At 64.9% G+C, this 27,387-nt stretch overlaps 2 protein-coding genes across 2 annotated transcripts; both read right to left on the bottom strand.

The window, feature by feature from the left end:
- Window positions 1-367: 367 nt before the first annotated feature.
- On the bottom strand, window positions 368-24,629 carry VPS16 (VPS16 core subunit of CORVET and HOPS complexes). Its single transcript, XM_048303741.1, is given in 25 exon segments — window positions 368-737; window positions 2,460-2,496; window positions 2,499-2,562; window positions 3,582-3,678; window positions 3,769-3,938; window positions 4,418-4,495; window positions 8,347-8,451; window positions 10,415-10,512; window positions 11,546-11,654; window positions 11,742-11,876; window positions 11,958-12,066; window positions 12,903-12,938; window positions 13,038-13,165; window positions 14,057-14,188; window positions 14,285-14,361; window positions 15,845-15,939; window positions 16,882-16,971; window positions 17,714-17,769; window positions 18,059-18,181; window positions 19,414-19,529; window positions 20,537-20,681; window positions 22,006-22,134; window positions 22,822-22,916; window positions 22,991-23,079; window positions 24,466-24,629. Coding segments are annotated over 25 exon segments (2,511 nt in total). The 5' UTR covers window positions 24,519-24,629; the 3' UTR covers window positions 368-592.
- A 992-nt stretch (window positions 24,630-25,621) lies between these two features.
- NAT8 (N-acetyltransferase 8 (putative)) lies at window positions 25,622-26,385 on the bottom strand. Its single transcript, XM_048303772.1, is given in 3 exon segments — window positions 25,622-25,753; window positions 25,755-26,330; window positions 26,332-26,385. Coding segments are annotated over 3 exon segments (660 nt in total). The 3' UTR covers window positions 25,622-25,723.
- Between the last annotated feature and the right edge of the window lie 1,002 nt (window positions 26,386-27,387).

Genomic DNA, 27,387 nt, shown 5'->3' with positions numbered 1-27,387 from the left:
ACCCCCCCCCTAAATGTCCCCCCAAAATGTCCCCCCCCCCCAAGTGACCCTTGGGGACACCCAGCGACCTCCCCTTCCAGCTTCCCCAGGGCCTGCTCCAGGCACTCCTCCTGGGCCCCAGTGTCCCCTCTGAGTGTCCCCACCAAGGACTCATTTGAGAGTCCCAGAGAACCCGCAGTGTCCCCCCACTGTCCCCTCAAGTGACCCTTGGGGACACCCAGTGACCTCCCCCTTCCAAACCTCCCCAGGACCTGCTCCAAGCCCCTGGAACCGCCCCAGAACCCCCCCCTGTGCCCCCTGACTGTCCCCTGCCACCCCCTCCCGGTGCCCCCCAAGCCCCCACACCCCTCCCTGGGCACACAGCACATGGAGCTCTTCTCTTTATTGGACCACAAGGGACAGGTCCCCCATGTCCCCCGCGGGGTCCCGGTGCCACCTCCGGCACCCAGCGAGGACAAAGCCGGGCCGGGAGCGGCTTCCACAGGACACGGACACGCCCTGTCCCCTGCCAGCTGTGTCAGGGTCAGGGTTAGGGTTAGGGAGGGGGGCTGGGGGTGTCCCTGGGGGCTGGACCCCCCCCCCGGCATCGGGGTCACTTCTTGAGGAGCTGTGCCCGGGCCCGGTTGAGCTTCTCGGCCACGGCGCCGTCGGTGCCGGCCGAGCACCGCGACAGCACCAGGTTCATCTCGGCCTCGTTCTTGCGCTCGATGGCCGCGTCGGCCGCCTGCTCCAGGTCCCTGCGGAACGCCGGGAAGTGGGGGACAGGACAGGGACAGGGACAGGGACAGGGACAGGGACAGGACGGGGACAGGGACAGGACGGGGACAGGGACAGGGACAGGGACAGGACAGGGACAGGGACAGGACGGGGACAGGGACAGGACGGGGACAGGGACAGGGACAGGGACAGGGACAGGACGGGGACAGGGACAGGGACGGGACAGGGACAGGGACAGGGACAGGGACAGGACGGGGACAGGGACAGGGACAGGGACAGGGACAGGACAGGGACAGGGACAGGGACAGGGACAGGGACAGGGACAGGACGGGGACAGGGACAGGGACAGGGACAGGGACAGGGACAGGACAGGGACAGGGACGGGGACAGGGACAGGACGGGGACAGGGACAGGACGGGGACAGGGACAGGGACGGGGACAGGGACAGGGACAGGGACAGGACGGGGACAGGGACAGGACGGGGACAGGGACAGGGACAGGGACAGGGACAGGACGGGGACAGGGACAGGGACGGGACAGGGACAGGGACGGGACAGGGACAGGGACAGGGACAGGACAGGGACAGGGACAGGGACGGGGACAGGGACAGGGACAGGACGGGGACAGGGACAGGGACAGGGACAGGGACGGGGACAGGGACAGGGACGGGATGGGGACAGGGACGGGATGGGGACAGGGACAGGGACAGGACAGGGACAGGGACAGGGACAGGACAGGGACAGGGACAGGACAGGGACAGGGACGGGACAGGGACAGGACAGGGACAGGGACAGGGACAGGGACAGGGACAGGACAGGGACGGGATGGGGACAGGGACAGGACAGGGACGGGATGGGGACAGGGACAGGGACGGGATGGGGACAGGGACAGGGACAGGGACAGGGACAGGGACAGGGACAGGGACGGGATGGGGACAGGGACAGGGACAGGACAGGGACAGGGACAGGGACAGGGACAGGGACGGGGACAGGGACAGGGACAGGGACAGGGACGGGATGGGGACAGAGACAGGACAGGGACAGGGACAGGGACAGGGACAGGGACAGGGACGGGACGGGATGGGGACAGGGACAGGGACAGGGACAGGGACAGGGACAGGGACAGGGACGGGACGGGGACAGGGACAGGGACGGGGACGGGGACGGGACAGGGACAGGGACGGGGACGGGGACAGGGACAGGACAGGGACAGGGACAGGACAGGGACAGGGACAGGGACAGGACAGGGACAGGGACAGGATGGGGACAGGGACAGGGACGGGACAGGGACAGGACAGGACAGGGACGGGGACAGGGACGGGGACGGGACAGGGACAGGGACAGGGACAGGGACAGGGACAGGGACGGGACAGGGACAGGACAGGGACAGGACAGGACAGGGACGGGGACGGGGACGGGACAGGGACAGGACGGGGACAGGGACAGGGACAGGGACGGGACAGGGACAGGGACAGGGACAGAGACAGGACAGGGACAGGGACAGGGACAGGATGGGGACAGGGACAGGGACGGGACAGGGACAGGACAGGGACAGGACAGGACAGGGACAGGGAGCACCCCCAGCCCTCCCCCATCACCATCCCAGCGCTTCCCTGGAAGTGCCAATCCCGGTACCCCGGCACCTTCCCAGGGGTCTCCAGCACCCCAAATCCCTGCTCCTGGCGCACGGGGAATTGCAGCCGTGCGTTCCCACATCCCGGCAGCCCCTGAGGGGTCTCTCACCCCACGAGGACGAAGGCCTTGACACGCTGCTCGGGGGCACGCGGGGCGCGTACTTCTTGGCCTCGTAGCGGTTGTGGTGCTTCACGGCCACCTCCACGAAGGGCTGGGGGCGGCAGGAGGGGCAGGGGAGAGGTGAGGAAGGGCACGGGAGGAAGGGGAGAGGAGGGTGGGAGGGCTGGAGGATGGGAGAGATGGAGAGGGGAGGAAGAGGATGGGAGAGATGGAGAGGGGAGGAGGAGGATGGGAAGGATGGAGAGGGGAGGAAGAGGAGGGGAGAGATGGAGAGGGGAGGAGGAGGATGGAAGGGTTGGAGAGGGGAGGAAGAAGATGGGAAGGCAAGGACAGGACAGCTGGAGAAGGAGGAAGAGGATGAGAAGGATGGAGAGGGGAGGAAGAGAATGGGAGAGGAGAGGAAGAGGATGGAAAGGATGGAGAGGGGAGGAAGAGGAGGGGAGGAAGAGGATGGAAGGGCTGGAGAGGGGAGGAAGAGGATGGGAGAGTGGGAATGGGGAAGAAGAGGATGGGAGAGCTGGAATGGGGAAGAGGATGGGAGGGTTGGAGAAGGGGAAGAAGAGGATGGGAGGGCTGGAATGGGGAGGAAGAGGATGGGAGGGTTGGAGAGGGAGGAAGAGGATGGGAGGGTTGGAGAAGGGGAAGAAGAGGATGGGAGGGTTGCAATGGGGAGGAAGAGGATGGGAGGGTTGGAGAGGGGAGGAAGAGGATGGGAGGGTTGCAATGGGGAGGAAGAGGATGGGAGGGTTGGAGAGGGGAGGAAGAGGATGGGAGGGTTGGAGAAGGGGAGGAAGAGGACGGGAGAGCTGGAATGGGGAAGAGGATGGAGGGTTGGAGAAGGGGAAGAAGAGGATGGGAGGGTTGCAATGGGGAGGAAGAGGATGGGAGGGTTGGAGAGGGGAGGAAGAGAATGGGAGGGTTGGAATGGGAGGAAGAGGATGGGAGGGCTGAAATGGGGAGGAAGAGGATGGGAGGGTTGGAGAAGGGGAAGAAGAGGATGGGAGGGTTGGAGAAGGGGAAGAAGAGGATGGGAGGGCTGCAATGGGGAGGAAGAGGATGGGAGGACGACGAGGGGGAGGCCGATGCCCCCTCGGCAGCACAGCCTCTCACCAGGTACCCGATGGGCGACTTCTTGCTCTTGGAGAACTTCTCCATCTCCTCCCAGTCGCCGCGGGTGGCCAGGGCGCTGATCTTCAGCCACCAGTACCTGGGCACAGCGGTCAGCGGGGGCCCTGGAGCCACCAACGCCCCTGGAGCCACCAACGCCCCTGGAGCCCAGCCCAGAGCCCGTCCCCACCTCTTGTCCGGGATCCTGAAGTCCCGGTAGAGCTGCTCGGCGCGCTTGTGGTGCCCGTCCAGGATGAGGGTGGAGACGGTGTCGTGCAGGGACAGGTCCAGGTAGGGCTTGTCCAGCTCCTCCTGCAGGTGCCGCTGGAGCCGCAGCAGCTTGATCTGTTCCTCCGTGGCCTGGGACACGGCACCGCCTCGGGGGTCCCTGGCCCAGCCTCGATGTCCCCCGGCCCAGCCTCGATGTCCCCAGCCCAGCCCCAGGGTCCCCAGCCCAACCCTGAGGTCCCTGTCCCAGCCCCAGGGTCCCCATCCCACCCTTGGGGTCCCTGTCCCAGCCCTGCCCCAACTCCAGAGCTCCCGTCCCAGCCTCGATGTCCCCGATCCAGCCTCGATGTCCCAATCCCAGCCTCAAGGTCCCCGTCCCAGCCTCGATGTCCCAATCCCAGCCTCAGGGTCCCCGATCCAGCCTCGATGTCCCCGTCCCACCCCCGGGATCCCCATCCCAGCCCTGGGGTCCCTGTGCCAGCCACGCCCCTGGACAGCCCCACAGCCCCCCAGTGCTGGGGCACGGACAGGTGACCTCGTCACTGGTGTCCCCCTCGTCACCGGTGTCCCCCGTGCCAGCGGTGTCCCCCGTGCCGGCTGGGCACTCTCACCTTGGCAGCGAAGTCGTTCTTGGCCTTGTAGAACTCATCCAGGGCGTTCTGCAGGGCGGCCACGCGCCCCTCAATCCGCTGGGCACGGACAGGGCACGGACATGGACAGGGGCACGGACAGGGCACACGGACAGGGCACAGGCAGGGCACGGACAGGGCACGGACATGGACAGGGGCACGGACAGGGCACACGGACAGGGCACACGGACAGGGCACGGACAGGGCACACGGACAGGGCACACGGACAGGGCACACGGACAGGGCACGGACAGGGCACGGACAGGGCACACGGACAGGGCACACGGACAGGGCACAGACAGGGCACGGACAGGGCACACGGACAGGGCACGGACAGGGCACGGACAGGGCACACGGACAGGGCACACGGACAGGGCACGGACAGGGCACGGACAGGGCATGGACAGGGCACACGGACAGGGCACGGACAGGGCACACGGACAGGGCACACGGACAGGGCACACGGACAGGGCACGGACAGGGCACGGACAGGGCACACGGACAGGGCACACGGACAGGGCATGGACAGGGCACACGGACAGGGCACACGGACAGGGCACACGGACAGGGCACGGACAGGGCACGGACAGGGCATGGACAGGGCACACGGACAGGGCACGGACAGGGCACACGGACAGGGCACACGGACAGGGCACACGGACAGGGCACGGACAGGGCACGGACAGGGCACACGGACAGGGCACACGGACAGGGCACAGACAGGGCACGGACAGGGCACACGGACAGGGCACACGGACAGGGCACGGACAGGGCACGGACAGGGCATGGACAGGGCACACGGACAGGGCACGGACAGGGCACGGACAGGGCACACGGACAGGGCACACGGACAGGGCACGGACAGGGCACGGACAGGGCATGGACAGGGCACACGGACAGGGCACGGACAGGGCACACGGACAGGGCACACGGACAGGGCACACGGACAGGGCACAGACAGGGCACAGACAGGGCACACGGACAGGGCACGGAAAGGGCACACGGACAGGGCACACGGACAGGGCACACGGACAGGGCACGGACAGGGCACGGACAGGGCATGGACAGGGCACACGGACAGGGCACAGACAGGGCACACGGACAGGGCACACGGACAGGGCACACAGACAGGGCACGGACAGGGCACACGGACAGGGCACACGGACAGGGCACAGACAGGGCACGGACAGGGCACGGACAGGGCACACGGACAGGGCACAGACAGGGCACACGGACAGGGCACACGGACAGGGCACACGGACAGGGCACAGACAGGGCACGGACAGGGCACGGACAGGGCACGGACAGGGCACACGGACAGGGCACACGGACAGGGCACAGACAGGGCACGGACAGGGCACGGACAGGGCACAGACAGGGCACACGGACAGGGCACAGACAGGGCACGGACAGGGCACGGACAGGGCACGGACAGGGCACACGGACAGGGCACAGACAGGGCACACGGACAGGGCACACGGACAGGGCACACGGACAGGGCACAGACAGGGCACGGACAGGGCACGGACAGGGCACGGACAGGGCACACGGACAGGGCACAGACAGGGCACGGACAGGGCACGGACAGGGCACAGACAGGGCACACGGACAGGGCACGGACAGGGCACACGGACAGGGCACACGGACAGGGCACATGGACAGGGCATGGACAGGGCATGGACAGGGCACACGGACAGGGCACGGACAGGGCACACGGACAGGGCACACGGACAGGGCACACAGACAGGGCACGGACAGGGCACAGACAGGGCACGGACAGGGCACGGACAGGGCACACGGACAGGGCACAGACAGGGCACGGACAGGGCACGGACAGGGCATGGACAGGGCACACGGACAGGGCACACGGACAGGGCACACGGACAGGGCACACGGACAGGGCATGGACAGGGCACACGGACAGGGCACGGACAGGGCACGGACAGGGCACACGGACAGGGCACACGGACAAGGCACGGACAGGGCACAGACAGGGCACACGGACAGGGCACAGACAGGGCACACGGACAGGGCACGGACAGGGCACGGACAGGGCACGGACAGGGCATGGACAGGGCACACGGACAGGGCACGGACAGGGCACACGGACAGGGCACACGGACAGGGCACACGGACAGGGCACGGACAGGGCACGGACAGGGCACACGGACAGGGCACGGACAGGGCACACGGACAGGGCACACGGACAGGGCACAGACAGGGCACGGACAGGGCATGGACAGGGCACACGGACAGGGCACGGACAGGGCACACGGACAGGGCACACGGACAGGGCATGGACAGGGCACACGGACAGGGCACGGACAGGGCACGGACAGGGCACATGGACACGTCATTCCCTGAGTGGAATCCTGATCCCCAGTGGGGAGCCCTGACTCCCTGGGCAGGATCCCAACCCCTGGCACACACGGCATGGACAGGGCACTGGGGGGCACGCTGGGAGCCCCTTCCCACACCCAGAGCCCCATTCCCACATCCAGAGCTGCATTCCTACATTCAGAGGCCCATTCCCATACCCAGAACCCCATTCCCACATCCCGAACCCAATTCCCATATCCAGATCCCCCATTCCCATATCCCGAACCCCATTCCCATACCCAGAACCCCATTCCCACATCCCAAACCCCATTCCCACCTCCAGAGCCCCATTCCCATACCCAGAACCCCATTCCCACACCCGGAACCCCATTCCCACATCCAGAGCCCCCTTCCCACATCCAGAGCCCCATTCCCAAATCCCAAACCATATTTCCAAACCCCAAACCCCATTCCCACATCCCAAACCCCATTCCCAAATCCCAAACCATATTTCCAAACCCCAAACCCCATTCCCACATCCCAAACCCCATTCCCAAATCCCAAACCATATTTCCAAACCCCAAACCCCATTCCCACATCCCAAACCCCATTCCCAAAATCAGATCCCCCATTCCCACATCCCAAACCCCATTCCCAAAATCAGATCCCCATTCCCACATCCCAAACCCTATTCCCAAACTCAGATCCCCCATTCTCAAATCGTGAACCCCATTCCCACACCCAGATCCCCATTCCCAAATCCCAAACCCCATTCCCACACCCAGATCCCATCCAGGGCGGGAGGACCATGGGGCAATCCTGGCCGTGGTGTGTTCCCTGTCCCGTTCCCGGGCAGCTCCCGGCCATTCCCAAATCCCGATCCCCCATTCCCACATCCCAAACCCCATTCCCACATCCTGAACCCCATTCCCAAATCCCAAACCCCATTCCCAAACCCCAACCCCCATTCCCACATCCCAACCCCCATTCCCACATCCCAAACCCCATTCCCACACTCAGATCCCCCATTCCCACATTCCCAAACCCCATTCCCAAATCCCAAACCCCATTCCCACACCCAGAGTCCCATTCCCAAATCCCAAACCCCATTCCCACATCCCGATCCCCCATTCCCACACGCAGATCCCCCATTCCCACATCCCAAACCGCATTCCCACACTCAGATCCCCCATTCCCACCCTCCCATCCCGGATCCCCCATTCCCACACCCCCTTCCCCCATTCCCAAATCCCAAACCCCATTCCCACCCCCCATCCCGATCCCCCATTCCCACATCCCAAACCCCATTTCCACACCCAGATCCCCCACTCCCACATCCCAAATCCCAAACCCCACTCCCACCCTCCATCCCGATCCCCCATTCCCACACCCAGATCCCCCATTCCCACATCCCAAACCCCATTCCCACATCCCAAACCCCATTCTCACCCCCCATCCTGATCCCCCATTCCCGCACCCAGATTCCCCCATTCCCACACTCAGATTCCCCATTCCCACATCCCAAACCCCATTCCCACACCCAGACCCCCCATTCCCACATCCCAAACCCCATTCCCCGACCCCCCCCGGACCTTCTCGCGGTAGCCACCGAGCACGTGCAGGTTGCCCAGCTCCTGGTGGTTGTCGTCCTGGTTGTAGAGATCCTTCAGCGTCTCCCGCTCCTGGTGCCGGCAGAACTGCGGGAACGGGAACGCCGGGAATGCTTGGGGTGGGGGCACCCCTGGGGGCAGGGGGAGGGGGTGGGGGAATGGGGATCTGGATTTGGGAATGGGGGATTTGGGATGGGGGAATGGGGATCTGGATTTGGGAATGGGGGATTTGGGATGGGGGAATGGGGATCTGGATTTGGGAATGGGGGATTTGGGATGGGGGAATGGGGATCTGGATTTGGGAATGGGGTTCAGGATGTGGGAATGGGGGATTTGGGATGGGGGAATGGGGATCTGGATTTGGGAATGGGGGATTTGGGATGGGGGAATGGGGATCTGGATTTGGGAATGGGGGATTTGGGATGGGGGAATGGGGATCTGGATTTGGGAATGGGGGATTTGGGATGGGGGAATGGGGGATTTGGGATGTGGGAATGGGGGATCTGGGTGTCGGAATGGGGGATTTGGGATGGGGGAATGGGGATCTGGATTTGGGAATGGGGTTCAGGATGTGGGAATGGGGGATTTGGGATGGGGGAATGGGGATCTGGATTTGGGAATGGGGTTCAAGATGTGGGAATGGGGGATTTGGGATGGGGGAATGGGGGATTGGGATGTGGGAATGGGGGACCTGGGTGTCGGAATGGGGGATTTGGGATGTGGGAATGGGGATCTGGATTTGGGAATGGGGGATTTGGGATGGGGGAATGGGGGATCTGAGTGTGGGAATGGGGGATTTGGGATGTGGGAATGGGGGATTTGGGATGGGGCAATGGGGATCTGGATTTGGGAATGGGGGATCTGACTTTGGGAATGGGGTTCAGGATGTGGGAATGGGGTTTGGGATGTGGGAATGGGGGATCAGGATGTGGGAATGGGGTTCTGAGTGTGGGAATTGGGTTTGGGATGTGGGAGTGGGGTTCAGGATGTGGGAATGGGGGATCCAGGTGTGGGAATGGGGTTTGGGATTTGGGAATGGGGATCTGGGTGTGGGAATGGGGTTCGGGATTTGGGAATGGGGGCTCTGGGTGTGGGAATGGGGTTCGGGATTTGGGAATGGGGGCTCTGGGTGTGGGAATGGAGGTCAGCGGGTTTTTGGGGATCACTACCCCAAAGCCTCCAGGGAGGAACAGGTATTTGGGGTGGGGGTCGCTGCCACCCCTGGGGCAGGTTTCAGGGGTTTGGGGGTGCCTCAGGCGGTTTTTGGGGGGTCTCAGGGGGTTTTGGGGGGTCTTGGGGGGTTTTGGGGGGTCTCAGGGGGTTTTAGGGGTGCCTCAGGGGGTTTTGGGGGGTCTCGGGGGGTTTTGGGGGGTCTCAGGGGGTTTTTGGGGTGGCTCAGAGAGTTTGGGATGTCTCAGTGGGTTGTTGGGGTGGCTCAGGGCATTTTAGGGGTGCCCCAGGTCATTTTAGGGGTGGCTCAGGGGGTTTTAGGGGTGCCTCAGGAGGTTTTGGGGTACTTCAGGGGGTTTTTGGGGTGCCTCAGGGGGTTTTTGGGGTTCCTCAGGAGGTTTTGGGGTACTTCAGGGGGTTTTTGGGGTACTTCAGGGGGTTTTAGGGCTGCCTCAGGGGGTTTTAGGGGTGTCTCAGGGCATTTCAGGGGTGCCTCAGGGGTTTTTGGGGTGCCTCAGGAGGTTTTGGGGTGCCCCGGGTCATTTTAGGGGCGTCTCAGGGCATTTCAGGGGTGCCTCAGGGGGTTTCGGGGTGCCTCAGGGCGTTTTCGGGGTGCCCCAGCTCATTTTAGGGGTGCCTCAGGGCATTTTAGGGCTGTCTCAGGGGGGTTTTGGGGTGCCTCAGGGCATTTTTGGGGTGCCTCAGGAGGTTTTTGGGGTGTCTCAGGGGGTTTTTGGGGTGCCTCAGGGCATTTTAGGGCTATCTCAGGGGGGTTTAGGTGTGCCCGAGGTCATTTTTGGGCTGTCTCAGGGGGTTTTTGGGGTGCCTCAGGGGGTTTTTGGGGTGCCCCAGGGGGTTTTTTGGGGTGCCTGCCCCTCACCTGGCGGTACAGGCTCAGGGCCACGGGCTGGTTCTGTAGGGTCATGAAGAAGGTGCCGCGGTTGAGCTCGTTCTTGAGGTGCAGCACCACCGTGTAAACTGGGGGGACAGCGGGGTTTGGGGCCAGGGGTTTGGGGTCAGGGGGGGTTTGGGGTCAGGGGGGGTTTGGGGGGCAGAGGGGTTTGGTTTTGGTTTGGGTTTTTTCTGCACCTCCTGATCCCTTCCGTGCCCCCCACCCCGACCCTCCGTGTGCTCGCCAAGGCCCCAAAATGTTCCCAAGGGGCTCCCCCAGATGCCAAAACGCTCTCAAGGGACTCTCCAAAGACCCCAAAATGGTCCCAAGGGATTCATCCAGACCCCAAAAAAACCCCAAGCGGCTTTCCCAGACCCCAAATGCTCTCAAGGTGCTCCCACAAACCCCGAAACACCCCCAAAGAGGCTCCCCCCGCCCCCAAAACCTCCCAAAGAGGCTCCCCCAGACCCCAAAATGTTCCCAAGAGGCTCTCTCAGACCCCAAAACTTCCCAAAGAGGCTCCCCCAGACCCCAAAATGTCCCCAAAGAGGCTCCCCCAGACCCCAGAATGTTCCCAAGAGGCTCCCCCAGACCCCAAAACGCCCCCAAAGAGGCTCCCCCAGACCCCAAAACCTCCCAAAGAGGCTCTCCCAAACCCCACAGTGCGCCCAAAGAAGCTCTCCCAGACGCCAAAACCCTCCTGATGGGCTCCCCCAGACCCCAAATGCTCTCAAGGTGCTCTCCCAAACCCCAAAACCTCCCAAAGAGGCTCCCCCAAACCCCAAAACGCCCCCAAAGAGGCTCCCCCAAACCCCAAAATGCCCCCAAAGAGGCTCTTCCAGACCCCAAAACACCCCCAAAAAGGCTCCCCCAGACCCCAAAACGCTCCTGATGGGCTCTCCCAAACCCCAAACACTCTCCAGGTACCCTCCCAAACCCCAAAACACCCCCCAAAGAGGCTCCCCCAAACCCCAAAACGCCCCAAAGAGGCTCCCCCAAACCCCAAAACACCCCCAAAAAGGCTCCCCCAAACCCCAAAACGCCCCAAAAGAGGCTCCCCCAAACCCCAAAACGCCCCCAAAGAGGCTCCCCCACCCCCCAATGCCCTGCCACCCTCACCCAGGTCGGTGTCCCCGCTCTCGATGGCTTTGCCCAGGGCCAGCTTGCTCCGTTTCATCTTCAGCAGCAGCGGCACCTGCTCGCCCGAGCGGGGCTCGTACTCCAGCAGCTGCCCGGGGCACACGGCCGTCACCTGGCGCAGGTGCCACCACCCCGCAGGTGCCACCACCCCGCAGGTGCCACCACCACCACCCACCCTGATGGCCAGCTCGGCGCGGCCGCAGTCGTAGGCGCGCGTGGCGATGTCCGAGTAGGAGATGCCCGCCGCGTCCCCCAGCTTGTGGTTGATGGCCTGGGCCACCTCCTCGTCCGACTTGTCCTTCTGCTGCACCTGTGGGGCCAGCGAGGAGCGTGCCCGGGGTGCCCAAGGCGTGGCCGGGTGCCCTCCCCGGGCACCGCGTGCCCCCCTCACCTTGCAGCAGGCCCAGTGTGCCAGGATGCGGCTGACGCCCTGCGCCGCCGGCAGCCGCAGGAACTCGCAGATGCGGATGGCCAAGGGGTACAGGCGGCGCAGCACCAGCCTGGGCACAGCGGGGCAGGGTTTGGGGTGTGGGGCAGGGTTTGGGGCACGGGGCAGAGTTTGGGGCACGGCGGGGCAGGGTTTGGGGTGTGGGGCAGGGTTTGGGGCGTGGGGCAGGGTTTGGGGCACGGCGGGGCAGGGTTTGGGGCACGGCGGGGCAGGGTTTGGGGTGTGGGGCAGGGTTTGGGGCAGAGCGGGGCAGGGTTTGGGGTGTGGGGCAGGGTTTGGGGCACGGCGGGGCAGGGTTTGGGGTGTGGGGCAGGGTTTGGGGCATGGGGCAGGGTTTGGGGTGTGGGGCAGGGTTTGGGGCGTGGGGCAGGGTTTGGGGCGTGGGGCAGGGTTTGGGGCACAGCGGGGCAGGGTTTGGGGTGTGGGGCAGGGTTTGGGGTGTGGGGCAGGGTTTGGGGCACAGCGGGGCAGGGTTTGGGGTGTGGGGCAGGGTTTGGGGGATGGGGGAGGGTTTGGGGGATGCTTTGGGGGGGTGGGGGATGCTTTGGGGGATGATTTGGGGAGTGGGGGATGCTTTGGGGGACGGGGGATGATTTGGGGGATGCTTTGGGGGATGATTTGGGGGACGGGGGATGTTTTGGGGGGGTGGGGGATGCTTTGGGGGGTGGGGGATGATTTGGGGGAGGCTTTGGGGGATGGGGGACACATCGGGGACATGGAGGGGTCAGGGGGACATGGAGGGGTCAGGGGACCCTTGGGATGGGGAATGTGGGATGGGGAATGTGGGATGGGGAATGTGGGATGAGGATTTTGGGATGGGGACTGTGGGATAAGGATTTTGGGATGAGGATTTTGGGCTGGGAGCCGTGGGAAGGCTGGGCCCCTCACCTGTCCAGCAGCACCTCGATGGTGAGCTGCTTGTACCTGCAGGGACGGTCAAGGCCCATTTGGGATCACGAATGCCCCGAGCCCGCTCCCAGCCCGCTCCCAGCCCGCTCCCAGCGGGATGTCCCGGTAGGATACTGGGTGAAGGTGAGCGGGATCCCGATCTGGTAGTCCCGGATGGCGTTGAGGACCCGCAGGTCCTGGCACATGCGCACGAACCCCTCCGGGGGGAATTTATCCAGGAAGCACTTCCCGAAGGAAGCTGCCTGCGGGATCGGGGGAGAATCAGGTCACGGAGAGCTGGAATTAATGGGATCGGGGTCCCCTTGGCCACCCCGCTGCCCTTTTGGGATGAGCAGGACCCTCTGGTGTCCCTGCGCCAGATTTGGGGTCCCAGGCACCGGGGTTAATGGGATGAGAGTGCCTTTGGCTCTGTGGGACCCTCTGGTGTCCCTGTTCCATGTTTGGGGTCACAGGCACCGGGGTTGATAGGACTGGGGTTCCCTCAGCTCTGTGGGACCCTCTGGTGTCCCTGCTCCAGGTGTGGGGTCCCAGGGACTGGGATTCCCAGGATTGGGATCCCCTTGGCTCTGTAGGACCCTCTGGTGTCCCTGCTCCAGGTTTGGGGTCCCAGGGACTGGGATTCACAGGATTGGGGTCCCCTTGGGATCTGTGGGATCCTCTGGTGTCCCTGCTCCATGTTTGGGGTCTCAGGGACTGGGATTCACAGGACTGGGGTCCTCTTGGGATCAGTGGGACTCTAAAGTCCCTGCTCCGGATGTGGGGTCCCAGGGACTGGGATTCACAGGATTGGGATCCCCTTGGCTCTGTGGGACCCTCTGGTGTCCCTGCTCCATTTTTGGGGTCCCAGGGACTGGGATTCCCAGGATTGGGATCCCCCTGGCTCTGTGGGACCCTCTGGTGTCCCTGCTCCGGATGTGGGGTCCCAGAGACCGGGGTTAATGGGGTTGGGGTCCCCCAGCTGCAGCGAGCCGTGGTGCTGGCCTGGCAGCTGCCTGGTGCTCGCGGAAGCTGCCTGCGGGATCGGGGGAAAATCCCTCAGGGAAATCCTTTGGGAAAATCCTTCAGCTCCACCCTCCTTCCTCCCCTTCCTCCTCCTCCTCCTCCTCCTGCTGCTGCTGCCGCTCCCGGCTCACCCTCAGCAGGGATTTCTGGGTATCGGGCTCGTGCTCGTAGCCCGCGGCCTCGATGCACTGGCCCACGGCCTCGGGAAGCAGCTGCTGCTCCCGGATTTCCCGCAGGTACTCGTCGGCCTTCTGGCTCTCCTTCTGCGGGGAAAACGGGAACGGGGTGCCCCGTGGCACACGGAGCCCTCGGGATGCCACCCCAGTGGGTGTCTGGGAAGGGGGAATGGACGGATGTACCTCGTATTCCTTCTGCGCCTCGAGGAGCAGAGCGCCCGGAGCCATGGAAGCGATCCGGAAAATCTCCTGGCTGGCTTCTGCAGGGATTGGGATAGGGCACGGCTGAGGGGCTGCTCCAGCCCAGAGCTGGCACCGGGTGCCACTTCCATGAGCTGGCAGCATCTTCCAGCAGCGGGATCGTGGAATGGGTTGGGTGGGAAGGGATGTGAAATCCCATCCCATTCCAAGCCCAACACCTTCCCCAATTCCAGCTGGATCCAAGCCCCAGTGTCCAGCCTGGCCTTGGGCACTGCCAGGGATCCAGGGGCAGCCCCAGCTGCTCTGGCAATTCCAGCCCAGCCCCTCCCCACCCTCCCAGCCGGGAATTCCTTCCCAACATCCCAGCCCAAGCTCCCCTTTCCCACTGGGAAGCCATTCCCTGCCTCCTGGCCCTCCAGGCCTTGGCCCCAGTCCCTCTGCAGCTCTCCTGGAGCCCCTTTAGGCCCTGCAAGGGGCTCGCAGCTCTCCCTGGCTCCTTCCCTTCTCCAGGGCAACATTCCCAGCTCTCCCAGCCTGATCCAGAGCAGAGGGGCTCCGGAATACTGGAACGGTTTGGGATGAAAGGACCTTAAAGCTCCTCTAATTCCATGGGCAGGGACACCTCCCACTGTCCCAGGTGGATCCAAGCCCCAATGTCCAGCCTGGCCTTGGACATTCCCAGGGATCCAGGGGCAGCCCCAGCTGCTCTGGCAATTCCAGCCCAGCCCCTCCCCACCCTCCCAGCCGGGAATTCCTTCCCAACATCCCAGCCCAAGCTCCCCTTTCCCACTGGGAAGCCATTCCCTGCCTCCTGGCCCTCCAGGCCTTGGCCCCAGTCCCTCTGCAGCTCTCCTGGAGCCCCTTTAGGCCCTGCAAGGGGCTCGCAGCTCTCCCTGGCTCCTTCCCTTCTCCAGGGCAACATTCCCAGCTCTCCCAGCCTGATCCAGAGCAGAGGGGCTCCGGAATACTGGAACGGTTTGGGATGAAAGGACCTTAAAGCTCCTCTAATTCCATGGGCAGGGACACCTCCCACTGTCCCAGGTGGATCCAAGCCCCAATGTCCAGCCTGGCCTTGGACATTCCCAGGGATCCAGGGGCAGCCCCAGCTGCTCTGGCAATTCCAGCCCAGCCCCTCCCCACCCTCCCAGCCAGCAATTCCTTCCCAACATCCCAGCCCAAGCTCCCCTTTCCCACTGGGAAGCCATTCCCTGCCTCCTGTCCCAAATCCCTTCTCCCAAATCCCTCTGCAGCTCTCCTGGAGCCCCTTTAGGGACTGTGAGGATTCCCTGGAGTTCTCCCTTCTCCAGGGGAACATTCCCAGCATTCCCAGCCTGGCTGCAGAATCCCGGACTGGTTTGGGTGGGAAGGGACCTGGAATCCCACCCAGCCCCACCAGGGGCACCTCCCACTATCCCAGCTTTCTCCAAGCCCCATCCAACCTGCCCTTGGACCCTTCCAGGGATGGAGCATCCACAGCTTCTCTGGGAATTCCTGGGCCAGGTTTCCTTATCCCAGGTGCCCAGGAGGGCAGGGAAAACTCACCTGGGATCTCGTGCAGGAACTCGTGGGAGGTGCGGGACAGGATCCGGACCCCGTCCAGCTCGGGCACCAGGTGGGAATCCTCATCCAGGACAAAGCTGTGCTCCCGCTAAGGGCTGGGGCACGGCCACGGCTCCAGGGACACCACAGAGGGAAGGGAACGCCGTGGGATGGGGAAGGGACCTGGGAGCATCCCTGGGGACAGGGAAGGACCTGGGAGCATCCATGGGACAAAGGAAGGACCTGGGAGCATCCATGGGACAAAGGAAGGACCTGGGAGCATCCATGGGACAGGAAAGGACCTGGGAGCATCCATGGGAACAGGGAAGGACCTGGGAGCATCCCAGGGGACAGGAAAGGACCTGGGAGCATCCCAGGGGACAGGAAAGGACCTGGGAGCATCCCATGGGACAGGAAAGGACCTGGGAGCATCCATGGGAACAGGGAAGGACCTGGGAGCATCCCAGGGGACAGGAAAGGACCTGGGAGCATCCCATGGGACAAAGGAAGGACCTGGGAGCATCCATGGGACAGGAAAGGACCTGGGAGCATCCCAGGGGACAGGGAAAGGACCTGGGAGCATCTCAGGGGACAGGGAAAGGACCTGGGAGTTTCCCATGGGACAGGAAAGGACCTGGGAGCATCCATGGGACAAAGGAAGGACCTGGGAGCATCCATGGGAACAGGGAAAGGACCTGGGAGCCAGAGTAGGAGTTGGGAGCATCCCATGGGACAGGGAAGGACCTGGGAGCATCCCAGGGGACGGGCAAGGACCTGGGAGCATCCCAGGGGACAGGAAAGGACCTGGGAGCATCCCAGGGGATGAGGAAAGGACCTGGGAGCATCCCAGGGGACAGGAAAAGGACCTGGGAGCGTCCCAGGGGACAGGAAAAGGACCTGGGAGCATCCCAGGGGACAGGAAAAGGACCTGGGAGCATCCCAGGGGACAGGACACCGAGGGGACCCCGCAGTGCCGGTGACAGAGGAGGTGGCAGCAGCACGTGGAGGGCCCAGGAATGTCCCCTCTTCCCAAAGGATACCGGATGCACTCCGAGGAATTGCCCACCACCATCAGCTGCCGCTCCCAGGCCAGCACCACGGCGCGCTGGCGGCTGCGGGGCCGCGTGCACCTGGGGGACCCCAACCCCATTGACCCCGGACCCTGGGACCCCACAGCTGGAGCAGGGACACCAGAGGGTCCCACAGAGCCAGGGGGATCCCAATCCTGGGAATCCCAGTCCCTGGGACCCCACACCTGGAGCAGGGACACCAGAGGGTCCCACAGATCCCAAGGGGGATCCCACAGATCCCAATCCCATTAACCCCAGATCCCTGTGACCCCAAACATGGAGCAGGGACTTTAGAGTCCCACTGATCCCAAGAGGACCCCAATCCTGTGAATCCCAGTCCCTGGGACCCCAAACATGGAGCAGGGACACCAGAGGGTCCCACAGAGCCAGGGAGACCCCAACCCGTTAACCCCAGATCCCCGTGGCCCCAGAGGGTCCCACAGATCACAAGGGGACCCCAATCCCATTAACCCCAGATCCCCGTGGCCCCAGAGGGTCCCACAGATCACAAGGGGACCCCAATCCCATTAACCCCAGATCCCCGTGGCCCCAGAGGGTCCCGCAGAGCCGAGGGGAGCCCAATCCCATTAACCCCAGATCCCGTGGCCCCAGAGGGTCCCACAGATCACAAGGGGACCCCAATCCCGTTAACCCCAGATCCCCGTGGCCCCAGAGGGTCCCACAGAGCCAGGGGGATCCCAATCCCATTAACCCCAGATCCCCGTGGCCCCAGAGGGTCCCGCAGAGCCGAGGGGAGCCCAAGGAAGGCCGGGGGTGCCAGGTGGGCAGTGCCAGCGCTCACCAAACCATCTGCCTGGGCGGGGATCGGACGCCGGTGCTGAACTCGCAGAACTTTTCCTGTGGGAGAGGATGAGGGGTCAGGGACGGGCACTGGGAATGTGGGGTGGGCACTGTGCCACCCAGAAGGTCCCACAGATCCCAAATCCCGCCCTGGAAGGAAGCTGGGCTCCGAGCAAGGCGGGGAACATTCCTGAATCTGGGGCTGTGAACGGAAACCAGCCGGATTTGGGGCACAGGGAAGGCAGCGGCACCAGCTCTGGGGTTCTGCCAGGATATGGGGTGGCCTGAACCCCCCCAGGGACCCCCCAGAACCCCTCAGGGACCCCCCCAGGCCGGGTGAGCTCACCTTGAGCGAGGCCATCCCCATCCAGACGGTGCCGGAGTCGCAGAAGAGGGCGAGGTGCCGGTGGGTGAAGGACACGGCCATGTGCAGGAACGGCCCCGCCGAGGGGCTCAGCCCGGGGGGGCTCTGGGCGGGACAGGGGGGGTCACTGGGGGCCACCAGTGGCACCCCCAGAGTGACCCCTGAGCGGCACGGCCAGAGCAGGGGGAGCCCCTCCCGCCCTGCCCCGCTTTCCACACCTGAGCTTGGGAGAGGGGCAGGGAGGGGGTGGGGGAGAGTGGGGAAGGGGGCTGGGAGCATCCCATGGGAGAGGGGAAGGAGCTGGGAGCATCCCATGGGATGGAGAAAGCACCTGGGAGTGAGTGTGGGGAGTTGGGAGCATCCCATGGGACAGGGGAAGGACCTGGGAGCATCTCATGGGATGGGGAAAGGACCTGGGAGCATCCTATGGGATGGGGAAAGGACCTGGGAGCATCTCATGGGATGGGGAAAGGACCTGGGAGGATCCTATGGGAGGAAAAGCACCTGGGAGCATCCCATGGGACAGGAAAAGGACCTGGGAGCATCCTACAGGGTGGGAGGATCCTATGGGATGGGGAAAGCACCTGGGAGTGAGTGAGGGGAGTTGGGAGCATCCCATGGGAGAGGGGAAGGACCTGGGAGCATCCCATGGGATGGGGAAAGGACGTGGGAGGATCCTATGGGATGGGGAAAGGACCTGGGAATATCCCATAGGACAGGGGAAGGACCTGGGAGGATCCTACGGGATGGGAAAAGCACTTGAGAGTGAGTGTGGGGAGTTGGGAGCGTCCCATGGGACAGGGGAAGGACCTGGGAGCATCCTACAGGGTGGGAAAAGCACCTGGGAGGATCCTATGGGATGGGGAAAGGATCTGGGAGGATCCCATGGGATGGGAAAAGCACCTGGGCACATCCCATGGGACAAGAGAAGGACCTGGGAGCATCCCATGGGACAGGGAAAGGACCTGGGAGCATCCCATGGGAGAGGGGAAGGACCTGGGAGCATCCTATGGGATGGGGAAAGGACGTGGGAGGATCCTATGGGATGGGAGAAGCACCTGGGAATATCTCATAGAACAAGGGAAGGACCTAGGAGCATCCCATGGGATGGGGAAAGAACCTGGGAGGATCCTACAGGGTGGGAAAAGGACCTGGGAGGATCCTACGGGATGGGGAAAGGACCTGGGAGCATCCCATGAGATGGGAAAAGGACCTGGGAGCATCCCATGGGACAAGGGAAGGACCTGGGAGCATCCCATGGGATGGGAAAGGACCTGGGAGCATCCCAAGGGACAGTGGGGCCCCGGGTGCGCAGCGCCATCCCATAATTGCCTCACCACCACGGAGCAGGAGGTGTTGTCCAGCAGGAAGAGCTCCTGTCCCACGGCCAGGAGCACCACGGTCACTCTGTCCTGGGTCAGCACGGCCCAGCACGGCGGGGGCTTCTGCAGCCCTGCGGGGACAGCGTCAGAGCCCTGGGGACAGGGACGGACAGGGGGATGGACAGACGGACACGGGGATGGACAGGGGGACACGGGGATGGACAGGGGGATGGACAGATGGACAGGGGGATGGACAGGGGGACACGGGGATGGACAGGGGGACGGACAGACGGACACGGGGATGGACAGGGGGACACGGGGACGGACAGGGGGATGGACAGACGGACACGGGGATGGACAGGGGGACACGGGGATGGACAGGGGGATGGACAGACGGACACGGGGATGGACAGGGGGGACACGGGGATGGGGATGGACAGAGGGACACGGGGACGGGGATGGACAGAGGGAACGGGGATGGACAGAGGGACACGGGGATGGGGATGGACAGAGGGACACGGGGATGGACAGAGGGACACGGGGATGGGGATGGACAGAGGGACATGGGGATGAACAGAGGGACACGGGGATGGGGATGGACAGAGGGACACGGGGACGGGGATGGACAGAGGGACACGGGGATGGACAGAGGGACACGGGGATGGGGATGGACAGAGGGATGGACAGGGGGACACGGGGATGGACAGAGGGACACGGGGATGGACAGGGGGACACGGGGATGGACAGAGGGACATGGGGACGGGGGGGGACAGAGGGACATGGGGATGGATGGGGGGACACAGCGATGGACAGAGGGACATGGGGACAGGGATGGACAGACGGACACGGGGATGGACGGGGGGACACAGGGATGGACAGGGGGGACACGGGGACAGGGGAGGACAAGGAGGGACAGAGGGACAGACAGAGGGGGATGGGGGACAGAGGTACAGGGGGGGACAGAGGGGGACGGGGAGGGGACAGAGGAACGCGTGAGAAGGGGGAACAGAGGGCCAGAGGAGCAGCAAGGACAGCGGGACAGGGGGACACGGGGACAGGGATGGACACGGGGACACAGGGACACGGGGACACGGGGACAGGGATGGACAGGGGGACACAGGGACACGGGGACACCCACCGGGAACCTCGGGCAGGCGGCGCAGCTTGAGGTCGTCGATGTTGGTGGCCAGGGAGAAGCGCAGCGCTCCCGTCAGGATGGCCACGCCCGTCCCGAACTCCGTGTGGAAAACCTGCGCCTCCAGCACGTGGTTCTGCAGCACCTCCTGCGCCAGGACACGGCGGGCATGGGGACCCTGGGGACACTGGGGACACTGGGGACACTGGGGCACGCGGGGCTCGGCTCAGGCACGCAGCGAGGAGGGGAAGGCTCTTCCCTCCGGGATGGATCCCAGCTCGTTCCCAAGGGATGGGACAGACCCTGGCTCCCCGCGGTGCCCCAAGGGGTCGATTCCGCATCCCCCAAACCCTGCCCGGGACATCTGACAAGAGGCAGAGCGAGGGGGAAATGGAACAGAGCAAATTCGGGGTGGGAAAGAGGGAAGGAATTCCTGGCTGGGCTGGAATTCCCAGAGGAGCTGTGGCTGCCTCTGGATCCCTGGGAGTGTCCAAGGCCATGTTGGACATTGAGGCTTGGAGCACCCTGGGATGGTGGAAGTGTCCCTGGGATGGTGGGAGTCTCCCAGGGATGGTGGGAGTGTCCCTGGGATGGTGGAAATGTCCCAGGGATGGTGGGAGTGTCCCTGGGATGGTGGGAGTCTCCCAGGGATGGTGGGAGTGTCCCTGGGATGGTGGGGAGTGTCCCTGGGATGGTGGGGAGTGTCCCTGGGATGGTGGAAGTGTCCCAGGGATGGTGGGAAGTGTCCCTGGGATGGTGGGGAGTGTCCCTGGGATGGTGGAAGTGTCCCAGGGATGGTGGGAGGTGTCCCTGGGATGGTGGAAATGTTCCAGGGATGGTGGGAGGTGTCCTTGGGATGGTGGGAGTGTCCCTGGGATGGTGGAAATGTTCCAGGGATGGTGGGAGGTGTCCTTGGGATGGTGGGAGGTGCCCCATGGATGGTGGAAGTGTCCCTGGGATGGTGGGAGGTGTCCCTGGGATGGTGGGAGTGTCCCTGGGATGGTGGAAATGTTCCAGGGATGGTGGGAGGTGTCCTTGGGATGGTGGGAGGTGTCCCTGGGATGGTGGAAATGCCCCTGGGATGGTGGGAAGTGTCCTTGGGATGGTGGGAGTGCCCCAGGGATGGTGGGAAGTGTCCCTGCTCATGGCAGGGGTGGAATGGGACAGGGCTGGAATGGGACAGGGTGGAACGGGACAGGGTGGAACGGGACAGGGCTGGAATGGGACGGGGTGGAACGGGACAGGGTGGAACGGGACAGGGCTGGAATGGGACGGGGTGGAACGGGACAGGGTGGAACGGGACAGGGCTGGAATGGGACGGGGTGGAACGGGACGGGCTGGAACGGGACGGGGCTGGAACGGGACGGGGCTGGAACGGGACGGGGCTGGAATGGGACGGGCTGGAACGGGACAGGGCTGGAACGGGACAGGGCTGTGAGGTCGCTGCCCCGTCCCGGCGCCCGTTCCCTCACGTTTCCCATGCTGAAGTGCCGCTTGAACTCGCAGAACAGGTTGTAGACCAGCACGGTCCCGTCCTCCTGGATGCACAGCAGGTCCTCCCCCGCCGTCCAGCCCAGGTGCACCAGGCGGCCGCTCTTCCACTGGGAATGGCACGGGAAAGGGTCAGCTCCGGGGTGCTCCGGACAGCCCCGAGCCAGGGATGTCCCTCCCATGGGGTCAGCGGGCGTGGCTGAGGTCTGACAGCTTGTCCAGAGGTTGGACACCTTGTCCAGAGGGTTGGACACCTCACCTGGAGGTCCAACACCTCATCCCGAGGTCCAACACCTCATCCCAAGGTCCAACACCTCATCCCGAGGTCCAACATCTTATCCCGAGGTCCGACACCTCATCCCGAGGTCCAACACCTCATCCCGAGGTCCAACATCTTATCCCGAGGTCCAACACCTCATCCCAAGGTCCAACACTTCATCCAAAGGTCCGACACCTCATCCAGAGGTCCAACACCTCATCCCAAGGTCTGACACCTCATCCCGAGGTCCAACACCTCATCCCAAGGTCTGACACCTCATCCAGAGGTCCAACAATCCCAAGGTCCGACACCTCACCTGCCCTGGCTCTTCTCCAGGTCCCTGCAGTCGTGGCACCTCTCCCTGTCCCTCCACTGCCCCGTGTCCGCCCCAGCCCCAGGCAGGAGAAGGGAGGATGTTCCTGCGGCTCCAAACCCCATCCCATGCTCCTCTCCCATCCCTGGGCACCTCCCTCTCCCCTTTGCTCCCACATCCCTGTCCCCCACAAACGCGGGGGGTGTCCGTCCCCTCCCGCCTCACCGGGACACTGGCCAGGAGCAACCCCGAGGCCGAGTAGATCTCCAGGAGCGGGCGGGCGCTGGGGGTCTTCTCCCGCCGGGAATTCCTCAGCAGAGCTGGGGAACGAACATTCCCTGAGCCGTCCCCGGCACAGCCCCCGGCTCGGGGGGCTCGGAGGGGCTGCACCCACCTATGGGACCCCCGTACGGGGCCGCTGCCACCACGCAGTCCCGCAGGTCCTCCCGCAGCCCCCATTCCATGGAGTACAGCTCCAGCTTCCTGCCGGGACATGGATGGAGGGAGGGATGGAGGGAGGGAGTGATGGAGGGAGGGATGGATGGATGGAGGGATGGATGGAGGGATGGATGGAGGGATGGAGGGATGGATGGATGGACGCATGGATGGATGGATGGATGGATGGATGGAGGGAGGGAGGGATGGATGGATGGATGGATGGATGGAGGGATGGAGGGATGGAGGGATGGAGGGAGGGATGGAGGGATGGAGGGAGGGATGGATGGATGGACGCATGGATGGATGGAGGGATGGACGAAGGGAGGGAGGGATGGATGGATGGAGGGAGGGATGGAGGGATGGATGGAGGGATGGATGGATGGAGGGATGGATGGAGGGATGGATGGATGGATGGAGGGATGGAGGGATGGATGGATGGAGGGAGGGATGGAGGGAGGGATGGAAGGATGGATGGATGGAGGGATGGATGGAGGGATGGATGGATGGATGGAGGGATGGAGGGATGGATGGATGGATGGACGGAGGGAGGGAGGGATGGATGGATGGATGGAGGGATGGAGGGAGGGAGGGATGGATGGAGGGAGGGAGGGATGGATGGAGGGATGGATGGATGGAGGGAGGGATGGAGGGAGGGACGGATGGATGGAAGGATGGATGGATGGATGGAAGGATGGATGGATGGAGGGATGGATGGATGGATGGATGGAGGGATGGATGGAGGGAGGGATGGAGGGAGGGAGGGGGATGGATGGATGGAGGGATGGAGGGAGGGAGGGATGGAGGGAGGGAGGGACGGATGGATGGAGGGATGGAGGGATGGATGGAAGGATGGATGGATGGATGGAAGGATGGATGGATGGAGGGATGGATGGAGGGAGGGATGGAGGGATGGATGGAGGGAGGGATGGAGGGATGGATGGACAGACAAGTGGCAGGCACAGGGATGGCGGGCCATGGATGGTGCCCACCCCCAGCCGGCCCTGGGACCACCCCTGATAGACCCCAGGAGCCCTGAGATCCACAGACAACCCGGGAACCCCTCAGACCGCGCCGGTGACCCGGGGCCACCGCAGGACCCCCTCCCAGCCAACCCCAAAATCCGTGGGCACCACGAGACCCCTCCCAGCCAACCCCAAGACCATCCCAGGACGCCTCACGACAGCCCTGGGACCCCTCAACCACCCCCGGGACCCCCTTCCCAGCCATTCCCAAGATCCACGGGCACCACGAGACTCCTCCAAACAGCCTCAAGACCCCCCCAGAAACCCCCGGGACCCCCCCAACCACCCCTGGGACCCCATTCCCAGCCCTGGCATCCCCCCGAGCATTCCCGGGACCCCTCTCCCAGCCCCGAGACCCCCAAACACACCCGGGACCCCCGAGCAGCCTCGGGCCGGTGCCGCCCCTCACCGGTAGAAGGTCTCCTCGCCCAGCGGGTTCCAGTTGGCCGTGTAACAATCCATGGCGCGGCCGGGACGGGGGGAACGGGGATGGGGCGGGGTGAGGGGGAACCGGGACCGGGAGCGAGATTGCGACCGGGCAGTCCCGGCACTTCCCTCAGCCGCACCACGCCCCTCACGTCACGCCGTGACGCCACGCCGGCCGCCGCCATCTTGGGTAAGGGCACGGGCAGGTGAACGGGGAGCCGCCGCCATCTTGAGTGAGGGCAGCGGGAAAGGGGAACCGCCGCCATCTTGAGTGAGGGCAGTGAGGAAGTGGAACCGCCGCCATCTTGAGTGAGGGCAGCGGGAAAGGGGAACCGCCGCCATCTTGAGTGAGGGCAGCGGGAAAGGGGAACCGCCGCCATCTTGGCTGAGGGCACGGGCCCTATCCCCCCCGAATGTCGCCTGTCCCCAAAGATTTCCCCTCTCCCCCAAGATCTCCGTTGTCCCCCAGCGTGTCCCCAGCTCCCTCAAGGTGCCCCCTTACCCTCAAAGGTGCCCCCAAGATGTCCCCTGTTCCACCAAGATGTCCCTCAAGGTATCCCTTCTCTCCGAAGGTACTCGATGTCCCCAAAGGCACCCCTTGTCCCCCAAAGTGTCCCCCAAGCTCTCCTTTACCCCCATGGGGTTTTCCCCGTCCCCCAAGACGTCCCTTGTCACACACAGTGTTCCCACAGGTCTCTCTTTATTTCCCGCTGCTGGAAATCCGGGAAGGGCCGCGGTGCTGGCTCCTGCGCCGGGGTGGGGATCGGGGCTGCCATGGTGGTGCTTCGTGTGCCAGGGCTGGAGTGCTGTGCTGGAGTCCCGGAGTTGTTCGGATGCCAAGGCGCTGCCACACGTCCTGCGGTCGGGGTGCCCCGGCAGCGCCACACGTGCCAGGCTGGGGTGCCGCGGCGGTGCTTCGTGTCCCGGGATCGTGGTGCCGTGCTGGTGCTGCTGTGCCAGGATTGGGGGTCGGAGCGCTGGGGTGATGCCTCGTGTCCCGGGGCCGGGTTTGGGGTGCCATAGCAGTGCCCCGCGTGCCAGGGTTCGGGTGCCACGGCAGCGCCACGCGTGCCACGGCAGCGCCTCATGTCCCGGCCTCGCGGTGCCGCGGCGGTGCTGCTGTGCTGGGGCTGGAGCTGGGGTGCCACGGCGCTGCCTCGTGTGCCAGGTTCGGGGTGCCGCGCTGTCCCGTGGCGCCGTGGCAGTGCCACCCATTCCAGGCCCCCGGCGCCCCTCGGGCCCTACTTGGTGCCATCGCCCAGGTCGCAGCGGGTAGCGGAAGATCTGGAAGTTCAGCACGGTGCCCAGCAGCGAGGGGTAGGACATGCCCACCCTGCGGAAGCCCTGCCCCTCGTACAGCCGCTGCGCCGCCACCTGCACCATGGAGGTGCTGAGCACCACGGCGCCGTAGCCACGGGCACGGGCAAAACCCAGCACCTCCCGGCACAGCGCCCGCGCCAGCCCGCGGCCACGGTGCTCCCGGCTCACCGACATCCTCTTCAGCTCCAGCTCGCCGCGGCCCGCGGGCACCACCGCCACCATGCCCACCACGGTGCCACCCGCCTCGGCCACCCAGAAGCAGCAGTCGGGCGGGCGCAGGTAAGCGCCGGGCACGTCGCACAGGTCGGTGCCCAGCGCGTCGCGCACGTACTCGGCGCTGAGCGAGCGCACCAGCACCCAGAGCAGCACCAGCGCCAGGGCCACGGCGCCCAGCCCCAGCACCCAGGAGCCGGCGGCCGCCCTCGCGGCCACGAACACGGCCAGCAGTGCCAGCCGTACCCGCGCCGAGCGCAGCACGTGCCGGAAGCCGGCCGGGGCGTGCTCCAGGATGCCGCGGGCGAACAGTGCCCCGCACCGCCTCGTAGTCCTGCTCCCGGTACTGCCGGATGCGGAACGACGCCATGGGGGCACCTGTGGGGTGGGATAAGGGGGCGGTCAGGGAGGTGCCATGGGTGGGGATGCCCGGGGTAAAACTGATGCCATCCCTGGGGTGGTACAGGGGGGTCAGGGCAGTGCCCACCTCCACAGGGAACCACCAGGATACCCCCAGACTCATCCCTGGGGTGGTGCAGGGGGGTCAGGGCAGTGCCCACCTCCACAGGGAACCACCAGGATACCCCCAGACTCATCCCTGGGGTGGTGCAGGGGGGTCAGGGCAGTGCCCACCTCCACAGGGAACCACCAGGATACCCCCAGACTCATCCCTGGGGTGGCACAGCGGGGTCAGGGCAATGCTGGTGCGGCTCCCACCCAGGGATACCCCAAAAGCAGCGGGGAAGCAGATGGGGGGGGTCCCTTCCCCCCTTTGATGGGCCCCCCATCGGGGGGGGTTCACCTTCACCCCCGAGCCCGGCTGGGCAGGGGGTTTAAGCGGGGCACGCAGGGTGGGCACCAGGGGCTGCGGGGGGCACAGAGGGGAACAGCAGCAGGATCTGGGGGTGCCCCACCCCTCCCCGAGTCCTCAACACTCACCGGGAGCCGCGGCACCACCCAGCCCGGGCAAAGGTGGGCAGCCCGTGGGCACCGTCCTTTGCCCGCCGTGCCGGGCCGGAGCGGGGCGAAGGGACACGGGGCGGGGCACGAGGGGACACGAGGGGACAGAAGGGGACAGAAGGGGACAGACCCCCCCCCCGGGAGCCGCTCAGGGCTGGGGGGGCTGAGCCAGGCTGGGCACAGGGAAGGAGCCGGGGATCCCCAAACCCCGCACGGCCTCAACCTCCCCCCCACCTCCTTTCCCGGGCTCCCGGCACCCCCTCCCCAAAATAAATCCCAAATCCGCTCCCTCCCTCCCCCCACCTGCTGCTCCCGGCGCTGTCGCTCCTCAAACCGGGGCCAGCGGCTGTGCAGCTCCTCGGGGCAAACCGGGGGGTCCCTCACCGGCCGTGGGGGGCTCGGTGACCCCTCC

This window comes from Corvus hawaiiensis, chromosome 5 (genome assembly GCF_020740725.1).
Source record: "Corvus hawaiiensis isolate bCorHaw1 chromosome 5, bCorHaw1.pri.cur, whole genome shotgun sequence".
In the NCBI taxonomy this organism is placed as follows: domain Eukaryota; kingdom Metazoa; phylum Chordata; class Aves; order Passeriformes; family Corvidae; genus Corvus; species Corvus hawaiiensis.
This window is presented reverse-complemented; position numbering and strand designations above follow the sequence as displayed.